The 15,709-nt window shown below is 35.8% G+C and overlaps 1 protein-coding gene across 2 annotated transcripts in view; it reads left to right on the plus strand.

The window, feature by feature from the left end:
- LOC126970016 (protein lev-9-like) overlaps positions 1 to 15,709 on the plus strand; it is a 99,977-nt gene that overhangs the window by 66,622 nt on the left and 17,646 nt on the right. For both annotated transcript variants that reach the window (XM_050815698.1, XM_050815697.1), the window contains exons 2-3: positions 1,667 to 1,824; positions 3,035 to 3,137. In XM_050815698.1, the coding sequence (XP_050671655.1) occupies positions 1,667 to 1,824; positions 3,035 to 3,137 (261 nt within the window). The remainder of the gene's footprint in view (positions 1 to 1,666; positions 1,825 to 3,034; positions 3,138 to 15,709) is intronic.

Here is a 15,709-nt window from a genome sequence, read left to right on the forward strand (position 1 = left end):
CAATTATAAAAAAAGAGTTTTTGCTATTTGAAAAAACAGGCAAGAGGACCCCTAATCTGGAAACACTATACAAAGCATTAATTTCAGTCAAGCTGACTTCAACAGAAAATGAAAGGGTATTTTCCATATCGGGAAATGTGGTCAGTAAGATTAGGAGCCGGCTGTCTGATAAATCTATAAACTCTTTGGTTTATCTTAAGGCATATTTCATAAGAATTAATAAGCAGGCTTAAAGACAGTTATATTTTTCGTATTAATAGTAGATAGATATCTCTTATTTAATTAAATTAAAACTGCCAAAAATTGTGATACCATACCACCCACATAGTGAGATTAGTGAGTGATCTTTAGTTATGGTGAGAAAAATTATGATTGTTTTTAGTTAAGAATTAAGATGTTTGTTTTAAGCTGATTGTTAACAGAGATTTTGTTTTTTATTAAAGATTAGTGAGATTAGTTATAATAAGAAGTATGATTGTTTTTAGTTAAGATGTTTGTTTTAAGCTGATTGTTAACAGAGATTTTGTTTTTTATTACAGATTAGTGAGATGAGATTAGTTATGATAAGGAGAAGAAGTATGATTGTTTTTAGTTAGCAATTTTGTTTTGAGCTGATTTTTTATTGAGAACTTGTTTTTTTTGTTAAAAATTATGTTGATTTTTTTCATGTAAACTAAACACAGTTAAATTAAAGACTCTTTTTATTAATTAAACAAAAATTTAGACGTATTTTATTTTTTCTCGACAACCCGAGAAGACCCGAGAAATCAGGCTCGAGAAGTCTCGACACCCGAGAACTAAAAAACCTCGAGAAATCGGAAACCCTAATATGGCCGCGATTTATGACCTCATAAATTTCCCTAGGGTACTGCGGCAGTAAACAGTCCATAACGGAACGAATTTTTCTACAGTGATGCACTGTGCAGTGCTCGCAGTGCATATCGGAACATACCCTCAATTTTGTAAAAGTCGAACTAATTGTATATTGAGCAGTGTTTGTTTAAGAACGCACTGATGATAATTTTGCCCTAAAATAGCGATTCGCAACTTCGGTTGTTTTGAAACTGGACTGTGAAGAGTTGCCAGTGTCATTCTATCGACATGAGCATTGTATATTGGTCTCAGTAATATTAGTACGCTTCACTTTAGGCCATTTATGAAACGCAAATAATAAAATGATAATCACTTATCTTCATTAAGGCGTAGAGTAAGCAGAAAACACGCAAACAAGGTGTTTTTAGACAAGTTTTGTGGTGAAAATATAGCATTTGCAGCTATGAACACTACTTTATCCTGTTACACATACCCTTAAGTCTTACTTGTAGGTTGCTAATGCTTGCTGTTAGTTAAACTTAACACTCCAGAGCTATTATGAACTACCAGTTTTGTTTGCAGTTAAACAAGTATACTGCTTTCATAAAAGTTGTTCTAATAGCTTTTACTTTTTTGTGTTGGTACAATTTTTAAGATTAGTAATCTATAATGAGGATTGTAAGCAATTAAACTGTTAGCGCCTGTTAAAATGTTAAATTTAGGACGCAAGAATTTTGAAAATATTGGCTTTGTTACATAGGAGCTGTAAACTCATATCGCTCAAGGACGCCGGCATTTTGTGTCGCCTTAAACATTACAAAATTCTCCCATTCATTCATAAAATTTTTTGCAGTGTCGTCGCTACCCAGTCCGACCACAGACGACGATGATGATGAAGATGATACGACACCGAGCCGAGCTGACGCCGATGATGATGGCCGCATCTACAAGAACCCCAGGAACTCACCCTCCGCCCAGTGTCCCAGAGACGAAGAACAAGCCACATTGCTTGTGAGTACCAAACCATGAAAACAACAAGAAATACTTTTTTTTATACACAAATAAAGGGGGTTATCACTTTAAAAACATAACATATTGTTTAGATTTACAAGAGCGACATCTCAAGTCAATTTCCTAATATGCAAATATTGGGGTTGAGCAGGTTATCAACTGTAAAGTAGATCCTATAAAAGAAGCCACAACCTGAGAGTTGAACAAAGAAAACAGAATTTTGTAACGAGGCGGTACTCGAACGGTTGGCTCAGTTGGTTAGAGCACCGGCACGGAACGCCGGAGGTCGTGGGTTCGAGTCCCGCATCGTTCATAAAATTTTGTTTTTCAAATTTTATTTGTGTATTGATCCTAGAAGTAAGTGTCATCACTTTAAAAACATAACATATTGTTTACTTTTTTTTATGACAATAGGGACGAGACGAGTAGGACGTTCAGTCAGTTCAGTTGGTAATTGATACGCGCTGCCCATTACAAGCTACTTTTAAAAGGATTAAAACGCGTGTAATTATAACTTTGTTTTGCCATTCGATTTATAAAAATAACATTTTTATTATTGTTTTAGTTAACCCGACGAAATAATAATAAAATATGTAGTTAGTTTTACGCAAAAATCTAATGTTACATAGTTACAATTACGCACATTTTAATCCTTATTTTATGGAATAGGAGGACAAACGAGCGTGCGGGTCACCTGGTGTTAAGTGATCACCGCCGCCCACATTCTCTTGCAACACCAGAGGAATCACAAGAGCGTTGCCGGCCCTTAAGGAAGGAGTACGCGCTTTTTTTGAAGGTACCCATGTCGTATCGTCCCAGAAACACCGCACAAGGAAGCTCATTCCACAGCTTTGTAGTACGTGGAAGAAAGCTCCTTGAAAACCGCACTGTGAAGGACCGCCACAAATCCAGATGGTGGGGATGATATCCTAACTTGTGGCGTGTCGTGCGAAGGTGGAATTTCGCGGCAGGAATCAGGTTTAACAGCTCTTCTTCCCTTTAAAAAGTGTTTTAATTAAACTATTGTCTATAAAATGTATTTGTCGTTTATGTATAAAAATATGTATAATATCTGCCTATAATACCTTAAACCTTAGACCACAAAGATTATCCGTCATCATTTGCCATATCTAATTTGTTTCCGGTCATAATATCAACATCATATATATTTCAAATAAACGAAAAGATTAAACAGTGATTTTCTTTTCAGGGACAAAAGTGTCTCCGCAAATGTTCATCAGACGAGGACTGCAAGAGCAAGAAGAAGAAGTGCCTATGCGATGGAGCGTGTGGCATGTCCTGTATCAAACCAGGTTAGTCGTGTCGTGTCAATGTACCTTTATGATTGCCTAGTATCTTAGATTATTTATACGTCAAGACAGAGTCTCTTGCTGCCTACCATGAACTCTTATTCCGATTCAATTGACAACCTAAAATGAACTGCTTTGCTATTTCGTACCACGACGTGATTAGAGCTATCTAATTTAGGTCGACGTCAAATCAACTGATTAAATCGCAATGATGTCAATTGAATGTCAAAAATTATGTCAATTGTATCGCAAACTGATTTAGTTCGTTCATTCATTCGTACCTTGTGGTAATATTTCAACCTAAACTGGATAGCTTTTGTGTCAAAGTGAGCGATTCGTAAAAAGATGCTACTTCCTAAAAGAAAAGTGAATCGTGTTGTTGCTAACTTTTAAAAAATAGTTAAAACATACAGAAGAGAAAAAAATTGTAAAACAAAATACTGAAAATAAATACCGAAAATTAAAAACTAAAGACGAGGCGAGGCAGTAAGGGCCCAGCCTGCCATATAGGCTATAGTTTAGGTACCTAAACTGAACTGCATCGGAATCGCATCGCTTATTAAAAGTTGATGGCAGGCCCTCTGGAATATTAATTTAGTGTGCGTGACAAGCTACGCCTTACAATCGCGATTTGTATGACACTGCGTGAATTGCTCAAAATAGAGGTTAATTCTAAACTTAATTTGTTTCGACGTTTTCACAGCTGTCACAGTCTATCTAGACGTTTAAAATGATCTAAGCATAGTCCATCTGTGAGTGTAAATAAACAATATGGTCGAGGGAGGCGATGGCTGGCCCATGCGTCATGCTTGTGGTGGCAGTATAGTCCTGTTACCAGAAATTGTTTTTAAAATTAAAGTTATTATATTTTTTAAGATTGCTAGTTAAAAGCTCGCAATATACCTTTATTAATATAGGATGTGTGTTTTCTTGTGGAATGGGAGGACAAACGAGCGTACGGGTCACCTGGTGTTAAGTGATCACCGCCTCCCACATTCTCTTGCAACACCAGAGGAATCACAAGAGCGTTGCCGGCCTTTAAGGAAGGTGTACGCGCCCTTTTTTTGAAGGAACCCATGTCGTATCGTCCCGGAAACACCGCACAAGGAAGTTCATTCCACAGCTTTGTAGTACGAGGGAGAAAGCTCCTTGAAAACCGCACTGTGGAGGACCGCCACACATCTAGATGATGGGGATGATATCCTAACTTGTGGCGTGTCGTGCGAAGGTGGAATTCGGCGGCAGGAATCAGGTTAAGTTAGGTTAGGTGTTGATGTATCTGCTGTACTCAATAACTCTTGTTTTTACGTATTAATTTACATTTACTTTTTTTGACTTACTCATGTAAGTTTGAGTATTTTTGTGGCATCACTTTACATATGTGTAATTATTTGTGAAACGATGTTTACAGAAATATTTTATTGAAAGAGTGGCAATGAGTTTCTTGGTACTTCTTCTCATAAAAGCTCAGCATCTTCCGAAGTGGTGGTAAATGTTAAAAGAAAAGAAATTTTTGGACATTTGTTAGTGTCATTTCCTTGTCCTAAATGAATAAAGTGATTTTGATTTGATTTGATTCGAATTTTAGGAGCTGTAATTGTAATGATTTGTGAAACAATGAATCAGTAAATATTGATTTAAAAGGTTGGCATTGACTTTCTTGGCAGTTTTTCTCATTACAGCTCAGCATTTTCTGATGTTGTGATAAATGTAAAAAATAAAAGAAAATTTTTAACATTTATAAGTTTATTATTTATTTTTTATTTTTTTTTATTTGACGACCTGTATAGCCGAGTGGTTAGCAATCCTACTTACTAAGCTAGAGGTCCCGGGTTCGAATCCCGGTAGGTGCAAGCATTTATATGATGAATATGGACGTTTGTTTCATGTTTATATGTATGTTTATATGTTTAAGTAAGTATATTGTATTAAATATATCGTTGTCTTGCAAACCAATACACAGGCTATATAAATGCCTAATTTGGGGCAAGATAATTTGTGTAAAAAGTGTGTCAATATTATTATTATAAGTGTCATTTCCGAGACCTACATAATAAAGTGATTTTGATTTGATTAGAATTTTTTTAAATGTAATTCGGCTGATGTTATTAACTTGAAAAGTGCCCCCGGACGCAACAAAATCAAATATCACCTGTGCAGCTGTCTAGGAACATTTTTTCACGTGCGACATAAATATGGAATGAAGTTTAATGATATTTTCAGTTAGATACGATTTTCAACTACATCTTGAGAGTACATAATGTTACACTACGCTGTTCTGTCAATGGAAAAAAATATGATGTAAGTATTCGGGAATAATGTAGTCTAAGGGCCGTTCCCAATATTCAGTCTATCTCTTACTTGAGATAAAAATCTTAATATATATAAATCTCGTGTCACAATGTTTGTCCTCAATGGACTCCTAAACTAATGAATGGATTTTAATGGTGATTCCTTCATGGAGTGCAGTTTGGTCCAACTTGAGAGATAGGGTAGATTTTATTTCGATTTGGGACCCATAAATATTTTTATTTTCAATATTTGTTTTGTATGGACATATTTTCTATGAGAGAATTTAGTGACGCACGGTTTGACAGTTCCGCTGTGAAACAATTTCATTCTAACAACAGGGAGCATATTTACGAAATAATTTTTGATGTTTTGAAATATAAAACAGTTGTTTTTTTACTATCTACAGTACAACGTCTGTCGGGGCAGCTAGTGTGATATAGATATTGATACTGACACACTTTTACACAAATTATCTTGCCCCAAACTAGGCATAGCCTGTACTATGGTTGCCAGACAACGATATATTTAATACAATATATAATATAACTTGCTTAAACATACATAAATACATATAAACATCCATGACTCGGAAACAAACATCCATATTCATCATATAAATGAATGCACCTACCGGGATTCGAACCCGGAACCTCTAGCTTAGTAGTCAGGGTCACTAACCATTCGGCTATATGGGTCGTCATATCCGTCATAAATCAAAAATCGTAACTATCGTTGACTTTTCTGTGCCAATAAACTTATCGTCGGTACCTCACCTTATCCGTGCACGCTGTCTGACAATGGGACGATGTATTATCGCTTACCAGCGATATAAAGTTTGTATGGAAATTGCAATTCACTCGTCCCTATATAAGGCGATAAGAATGCCTTATCGGGTATATTGGGACAGCTTCAGATTATTGACAGTGGAAGGTAGTAATTTATCTCTATCTGTAGATAGTATATTGGGAACGGCCGTAAAGCCATTGGAAATGTGTAATCAAAGTAAATGAGTTAAAAATGAAACAAAAACGTATTTCTGAATTATATTTTTATATTATGTATAGGAATAAAAACGATTAGTATTAATATCGTATTTCCGTTAACAGCTTTTACAATATCGCATTATTATTGACAATCTTTTAAAATATTAACATTACTATACGGCCATTTTCAATAACGTATCTCTAGTTACGGATACATTGCTGTCACCGTTTGAAATAGGGGATGGCAGTTTGTATGGAAATTCGTCATTATCGAAGATATACATTTGTTCGAGAGCATTTTTTAAACTTTTACTTTCATGGCGATGAAATAGAAAATTAAATTTCACATGGAAATACTATTAAGAGAATGTCTACAATGACAAGGGATATCCGCTGTATCGTAGAAGCCAGCAGCGGAAAGAGCAGTTTGCATGTGTATTATTAGAAAAGTATAAAGTATTCTATTCCGCCGAATTCCACCTTCGCACGACACGCCACAAGTTAGGATATCATCCCCACCATCTGGATGTGTGGCGGTCCTCCACAGTGCGGTTTTCAAGGAGCTTTCTTCCAAGTACTACAAAGCTGTGGAATGAACTTCCTTGTGCGGTGTTTCCGGGACGATACCACATGGGTACCTTCAAAAAAGCGCGTACACCTCCCTAAACGCCGGCAACGCTCCTGTGATTCCTCTGGTGTTGCAAGTTCAAATTCAAATATTTTTATTCAAAATAGGATTTAATATCACTTATTGAACGTCAAAATCTACCACCCATTCAAAAGAGACTGCCTCAGACCTGAGAAGAATGGGCGCAATAAACTCAGCGGGCTATTTTTTTTAATATAAAAGAGATTGTGGGCGGCGGTGATCACTTAACAATAGGTGATCCGTACGCTCGTGTTCTCCTATTCCATAAAAAAAAGAAAAAAAAAGAACAATAAATGTCCAAAGTAACATTCGACGCGGACGAAGCCGCGGTTGATAGCTAGTATTCTTAGAAAATAATCAATATTTAGCTCGAGAGTTACTGAAAACTTCTCAGCAATAAAATCGTAACACAATTATGTAACCATATTTGAATGGAAAAGTATTGCGCATAATTTCCCTCGTGCCAACAATATCTTCTCACAAACAATTGACAGCTTATGTAACGATGAAATGATGTTATGTTACATATTCTGATCTAGTTACTTTGCTTAGACTTTGTTTATTTTAGTTCGGTTATGGAGGAAATGAAAATGTATGTAGTATTACTCGATTCTGTACATAAAAAACATGTTCCAGCCATAGAACGAGCTATTTTAAATAGGTTTTCATATATTTGGAAGCAGGTTATGGAATTGAACCTTTTAAAAAATCACTACACATTATAAAACAAAGCCCTCCGCCGCGTCTGTCTGTTCGCGATAAACTCAAAAACTACTGCAACGATTTTCACCATGCTGTTTTCATTAATGGATAGATAGGATAGCTTGGTTCTCGAGGAACGGTTTAGTTCATAATTTGTTAAGTTATTCGATACATTTTTGTATACATTAACGACAAGATCAAGAACAACAAGACAACTTATCAAGACAAACACGACCTCCGAACTATGGTGGGATGCCTACAAGGGCACATATCCAAAATACATACTTTTACACAGTTGGTGTATAGGACAGCCCTAAGTGTAGATAGGAAAGTATATGGTCAAAGACGCCACGGTCGTTCATAATATAATCCTGGAATATACAGGAGTGACCGACTAATAGGCAAAAACCATCGGAAATAGTATGAGGTTCCACTGAGAAGTCCGTGAACATACCGGGAGGGTTCTGGATTGAGCTTTGCTGGTTAAAAGACAAGCCAACCTATCATAAGAATGGACCCAATTAAGAAGGGAGGGATGCTCCTTTGCACAGGATGCCGGCTAGATTATAGGTACCACAACGGCGCCTATTTCTGTACTGTGTTTCGGTCTGAAGGGCGCCGTAGCTAGTGAAATTACTGGGCAAATGAGACTTAACATCTCATGTCTCAAGGTGACGAGCGCAGTTGTAGTGCCGTTCAGAATTTTTGGGGTTTTTCAACAATCCTGAGCGGCACTGCATTGTAATGGGCAGGGCGTATCAATTACCATCAGCTGAACGTCCTGCTCGTCTCGTCCCTTATTATCATAAAAAAAAAGTCTATCTGCGAATACAGGCACTAATACTATACCAGCTTCTTGAGCCACCATGTTCTTGAGCGCGGACTCCTTCATTATTTTATATTCCCACTTCACTCTGTCTTATGGTGTTTTTCGGTATCACTGGATGGCTTTTAATGCAATATTTCAATCTGCATACAATCTCCATATTATTTTAATTTAGCTATTTGACGAGTATTAACCGAAAGAGTTTAATTTCTATTTTATTTAATGATAATACTTTATTTTAACGGTCAATATAGGATCTATTTGAACTGAGAACTAAAGATTCTACCTATATAAGGTCTATTTAATCTTAGAGCTAACGATCAAAACATAAACGAATGTCAAATTTACTATCCAAATATATTAAACACAGAAACTATGATGCAGCTAAAATACCTCAAGAAATCCTCTCCCACCACGGCAGTTTAGTTGCTAATTAATTCCAATGTGCACAAAAGTCGGGAAAGTCGACACATTTTTATTTAAATAATAATAATAAATAAAACACACGGAACACTCGAAAGTAGTTGACACTGACAGTCGAATGACATTTCAACATGGCGACCGTAGTTCCTATTTTTGCCACTTCACAGAGAAGTTGGTATTACTATACGTACCAATTCTGTAGCTATCGAGCAGTGTAATTAATGTTTGATGTAACTACAACACAAAACTGTATAAGTAATTGATTTTGCAAAGGTAAGTACATATTTTACAGTAAATATAAAGTTGTATTGCGTCAAATACGATGCACTTGAAATGAACAGTAAAAACGGAGCTACCCGCGAGATGTCAAGAGGCAGGTCGCGGCCATGACACAATTTTGATTAAACTCACGCTTTCAAAGTCAAAGTCAAATAACACACATGATTTGAGCTCCAAATTCATAGATAATAATCTTTCATGGTTCTATATTGTGTATGATTGAGGAATTAGAAGAAATAATTTATGCACCGGAAAATTAACAATTGTCTCGACTTTACAGATTGTATGGTCACAGAAGAGTATAGTATAACATGCCTACTATTTACGTTAATGGCAGGTGTTTCATTGCTCCGTTCTTTCCGAATAAATATAACAAGATTTACGAATCATGCGTCACGCGGACGTTTGGCTTAGTTGGTAAGAGCTCTGTAGCGTATCTCAATAGGCGAGGGGTTCAAATTGAAACTAAATGACTCTTCATACCGTTCTTATGACGTCCTCTGCAAAGAAGCCTCCGGAAATACAAAACACTTAGGTACCTTTAGGTTATGAGCGTACCAACCTTTAATGATGTTGTGTACCAACTTTAAAAAAAATATTTAAACATTTGCAGAGCACGTTTTCAGGGGCATCTCAAGTGTCATGAAACGTCGGGTTAAATAAAATACTTATACATAGTAAATAGTAGTTAAAAAAAACTAAAAAACACGCTTTTCTAACTGCCAAACTAAAAATTTAACTTAATGTTGTAATTTTAAATCAACATCAATTCCTGCCATATAGACGATTGATTAAAATTATATAAATTGACAAAAATCAATCAATTTAATGTATTGTCATGGGTTCTCGATAAATCTACGAAGTTTGAACGAAATCTGGCCGTTTAAAGTGGGTCAATATCATACCTAAATGAGTCGGTAACAAACAAACACACATACAGGTGAATCTAATGAAAAGCGTGTAAAAATGTAACTGATCGGCAAAAACCTAAAACCAAACCAAATTAGAACTACATGCGTTTTAATTCTTTAAAAAGTATTTAATTGAAACGTGTTTCATTTACACTCGCGTTACACTTAATCACAGAAAATAAAATATGTTTAAAGTATCAGTAAAGTTTTTTAGTTTCTAAGTTTATTATTACAAATTATATAGAATAGATAAAATAAAATGGTTCGGTTATAAGATCGTATTCTTGCGAAATATATAAAAAAGATTGCAGGCACCAGCGAATATCGACAGGTCGTCCATTTTGTCGAGTCTCAAATAAGTAGCCATTTGTCAAGATGGGTAGAGACATCAATAGTAAGACCACTTGAAATAGTTCCCCGTAATGGAATAGTTTATTCTACTGGTCTTCATTGAAGAGTCTATGAGGACCAATAGATACTTGAATAGTATACATAAATATATTTGGAAAAAAGAGTTCCTTAAGAATTCACTTTTTTTTGACTAACTCGCGTAAGGCGTTGAGTGTTTGACTTTTGAGTATTTCTGTTGCATCACTTTACATAATATATTGTGATTGAAATTATTTGCAAGACGATGAAGCTGTAAATGTTATTTATTATTATTTTTTATGGAAAAAAGGAACAAACGAGCGTATGGGTCACCTGGTGTTAAGTGATCACCGCCGCTCACATTCTCTTGCAACACCAGAGGAATTACATGAGCGTTGCCGGCCTTTAAGGAAGGTGTATGCTTTTTTTGAAGGTACCAGTGTCGGATCGTCCCGGAAACAACGCGCAAGGAATCTCATTCCACAGCTTTCTACAAAGTGTACTTGGTTAAAGAATTAAAAGTAGTACGAGGAAGAAAGCTCCTTGAAAACCGCACTGTGGAGGACCACCACACATCCAGATGGTGGGGATGATATCTTATTTGTGGTGTGGTAAGGGCACAGACTAGTTTCGGCCAGTAGTATCGCTAACCTACTACACTCACCCTGATGAAGGACCTCCGAATGGTCCGAAACTAATAGCACCTATTCCGATAAAACGTGAGTAAAGCCGTGTTAGTAAATCACGTTTAAATGTTTTATCAGTGGAAGGCTCCTTTGCAAAGGATGCCCGCTAGATTATGGATACCGCAACGGCGCCTATTTCTGCCGTGAAGCAGTAATGTGTAAACATTACTGTGTTTCGGTCTGAAGGGCGCCGTAGCTATTGAAATTACTGTGCAAATGAGACATAAAATCTTAATGTCTCAAGGTGACGAGCATAATTTTATTGCCGCTCAGAATTTTTGATCTTTTCAAGAATTCAGAGCGGCACTGCATTGTAATGCAGGGTGTATTAAATGCAAAAAAATGTCTCACGAAAGTTTTAATAATTGAACTGTAAATATTATTGATTTAAATGAGTGGCTATGAGTTTCTTGCCACTTCCTCTCATTTAAGCTCAAAGTTTTCCGAAGTGGTGGTAAATGTGAAAAGAAAACTTTTGAAATCCACAAGTGTCATCTCCTTGACCTACATGAATAAAGTGATTTTGATTTGATTTGAATTGACTGATTTTCAGCTCTTGGTTTGGAAGTTTTATGTGTAATAAAATCAATTGATTCCATAAAATGATGCGTTACGTTACTTCTCAGTTGTCACTGAGATTATTATGTATGTGTGCATACATTGAAATAAAAAATGGCCTCCATGTAAAATTATCATAGTAACATAGTCGCCGAAAACAAATTTCGGTCAATCAGTTGTCAAAACCAATATGGATGCCTAATTAATTATCTTTGCAACATTATAGAAATAGTTTGCAAAGTTCTCGGGGTGGCAGAAAATGAATTGGATGAATTCGGGATAATTTTTTTAATCCAACATCATCCAACATGGCCGCCACGCAAAATTATCGTTGCTACAATATGGTAATTACTATTACAAAGTAACCGACACAGACCAGATGGTTGCGAAACTGAAGTGGCGGTGGGCAGGGCACATAGCTCGGCGGATAATCCATTGAGGTTTTTTTATATATTTTTTTGAATATAAGCACTGCCCATTACGATGTAGTGCCCAGTAATTTCACTAGCTACAGCGACCTTCAGACCGAAACACAATAATGTTTACACCCTACTGCTTCACGGCAGAAATGGCCCTGTTGTAGTACCCATAATCTAGCCGGCATCGGGTGCAATTAGTGTAAAAGTAAGAATCGTCATTTATAACATTATAAACTAATGACTATATATATATATAATACCTAGACTATAAAAAATTGTAGTCCAACGACTACCACAAATAAAATAAACTTTTAGCACGCCAGTTCCACAACAACATTACATCCATTAAAACTTCACTTCAAATCTACAGCAATTATTGTGTTAATATTAATACGAACGAGAACTCCCAAAGCCAGTATTAATCATTATGTATTCCCCCAACGATTCTCAACAGCAACCAGCCACCCCTTCCCCCACTGTAATCACAGTCCATTAGCGCTTTCAATTTCCCAAAACAAACTCCCGTTGAGAATTCCCCAAACGTCTTGGCACAGTACAATGATCTAGACAGTTGGTTAGGTGGGAAACTATTTTTTTAAAGATTGAAGTGATAATCATTGAAATCGGTACGTTGAGTGAGCACCGATGAAAGGAGACGCATTTTCATTTTGAGTTATTTTCACTGCATTACAGTATTATTACATTATTATAGCTGGTTACTTTTAAATAGTTAATATTTTTATGCATATTTTTTTTTGTTTCACTCAAAAACAATAAATAATGTAAATTGTAAACTGATCTGTGATCACATAATATTATTACTTCAATGTTTCGAACTCAGATTGACATTTGACAAGAGTTGTCAACTTGTCTGTCAGAACTTTAGAAACTTCAGAAATTGACAAGTTAATACATTTTCTTGTTTACTCAGTCTACGCATTAGTAACTATATAATTATCTTTAAGGCGACATCACCAAATGGCCCAACGGAAGACCAGCGCTGGTTTTCAAACCAGCAAATATGCTGAGTTGGGACCACTTTGTGACGCATAGAAAATAATATTTCTCAATTTTGTTTTATGTTTTATTGTACTATATCGCCATGAATAAACTTTTTTTCTTTCTTTCTTCTTCTTTCTCATTTACACTTAGATTCCTTTGAGCTCGTAGCTATGTTTCATCTATTAGTTGATAGTTCTACTACTACATAATATTATGTCTACTACTCGGCTTAGTAAAGTAAGGCTTTTTTGAGGCGATGTATAATGCTTTTACAACAAGATCCCAGAAAATGTTCAAAATCAAATGTATTACGAAATTTAAATGAATTTGTTCGAAGCAAATCCTTCGAACAGCATTATATTACAAATATTGCTTAGTAGATAATATTAATTACTTATAACCATGTGTTGCCTTTAGTAAGCCAATATGCGAGTAACCATTTATCGGTCCGGTCCTAGTTACCATTAACCATTTGTCTATAACCATTACAGGACTGGTCAGAGTAACCATTTTAACCAATAATTAATAGTAGAGATCCGCGTACTCACCAGTAGAACTATTAATTATAGTTGTTTAGCAAGTATCATAGATAAGTTTAGTACCTTAAGTAAATAAATACTTTTACCGTAAAACCAATATATATACCTACCCCTAAGTGTACCCCTTTTCAGAATTATTAAAAGACGTTGTGTAATACCTACAATAACATAAATGACTCAGATTGGGAATGGAGCGACTGTCGGCAGGATATTTATATTATAAGTTTGACTGTGCTAGAATCTCTGAGGCATTCATTTCCGGATGTTGACTTTCAACAAGTGATTTGATATCCTATTTTTAACGAAATCTATTGTGCCCCCTGCTTGTGCTAGCGCGCTTACCCTCAACTTCCTATACCTAAGAATGAGATTTTTAAATGAAGGCTATTTGCTAAGGAACGTGTGCCGTTAATATCCGTTTTTCAAATTCAAATTATTTTTATTCAAAATAGGATTCAAAATCACTGATTGAACGTCAAAAATACGACCCATTCATAATAGACAGACCTGAGAAAAACGGGCGCAAGAAACTCGGCGGGCTTTTTTTTTAAAATATGGATTACAATGTTATATCGTAAAAACATTTATAATTAAAGAGCCTGAGGGTGTTCGCTTCATTCCCAGTCTGTGGTATCATTAAGAAAATCGTTTATGCCATAGTAAACTTTCTCACACAAACGTTTTTTTAAATTCTTTTAAATTTCGTAACACATTTGTTTTGTACATTTTCGGGGATAATATTGTAGAAGCATATCAATCGCCCAATAAAAGAGTTACTCGACTTAACTCGTGTAGTAGGCATAACACGTTTATGTTGGTGTTAACATTATGATTGTCACAGTTTCTAGCAAATTCCTCAATGTGCTTTTGAACATAATATAGAACATTATCAAAAATATATTGAGAAGGAACAGTCAAAATGTTTATTTCTTTAAATTTTTCTCTTCATGATTCTTTAGGACCTAAGTCATAAAAAGCGCGAATAGCCAGCCCCCTTCTGCAGCACAAAGGTGGTATTAATAGCCCCAAGTGCCGCAATTTAAGATTACATCCTCAATACCTATTACTTTTAAGCGGCATTGGATCCTCAGAGGGTTTAGGCAGGGCACATCCTCTGCCTTCAGTAAAAGTACTTTAAGAGACCCCAACCTGATCCTAGTAATGGCCTCGCATTCCAGTAGTTTATGTTTGGGGTCTTCAGTTGCTTCACAGCAGAATCTGCTAAGATAACATACCCCTATTACCCCTGTAATACTACCCAGTGAGCCAGCATCATAATTATCCAAAAAAGTGTACAATAGATGTTGGCAAAATGTACGTTATTGGTTTTCGTTAATTACTTTACTGATATATCTTTTATCGATAGTAATCGTCATTGGTATTTTATGAATGCAGAGCCCTTGCTGTATTTGTACGTCTTAAACACATACATTTTTGCATTCGCTATCTGAAGTATTGGACCACGCTTCCTCAATAGGAAAACAGGGGGTTTCTTCAATGGCTTTGTGAAATTTTAATACATAACTGCTGCACGGCAGAAGGAGGCACGAGGAAGCAGCTGAATACTTTACCAGAAATTGAGATAAAAATATTATACGACAACGACTCATACTGACTCTCTAGAACATTGCGACCCTTTTTTCTGTTGTGTACCTACTTACATACAGTTGGTTCTACTGATAATTTTCACTACTTAATTATTTACTCTACCGTGTCCGTCTGACTGTCTGTTAGCGATAAATTAAAAAACTGCAGCACCGATTTTCCTGCTGACTTCACTAATAAGTAGCATCTTTCTCGAGGATGGTTTTAGTATATAATTTGTTAAGTTTTTGTATATATGATCGATAACATATCGTGTTACCAGAAATAAAAATATTATCACGACTCATTTTCAGCTCGGCAATCAACAGCTGACGTCAGTTTCTACCATCAAA

Source organism: Leptidea sinapis, chromosome 19, assembly GCF_905404315.1.
Source record: "Leptidea sinapis chromosome 19, ilLepSina1.1, whole genome shotgun sequence".
Classification (NCBI taxonomy): Eukaryota; Metazoa; Arthropoda; class Insecta; order Lepidoptera; family Pieridae; genus Leptidea; species Leptidea sinapis.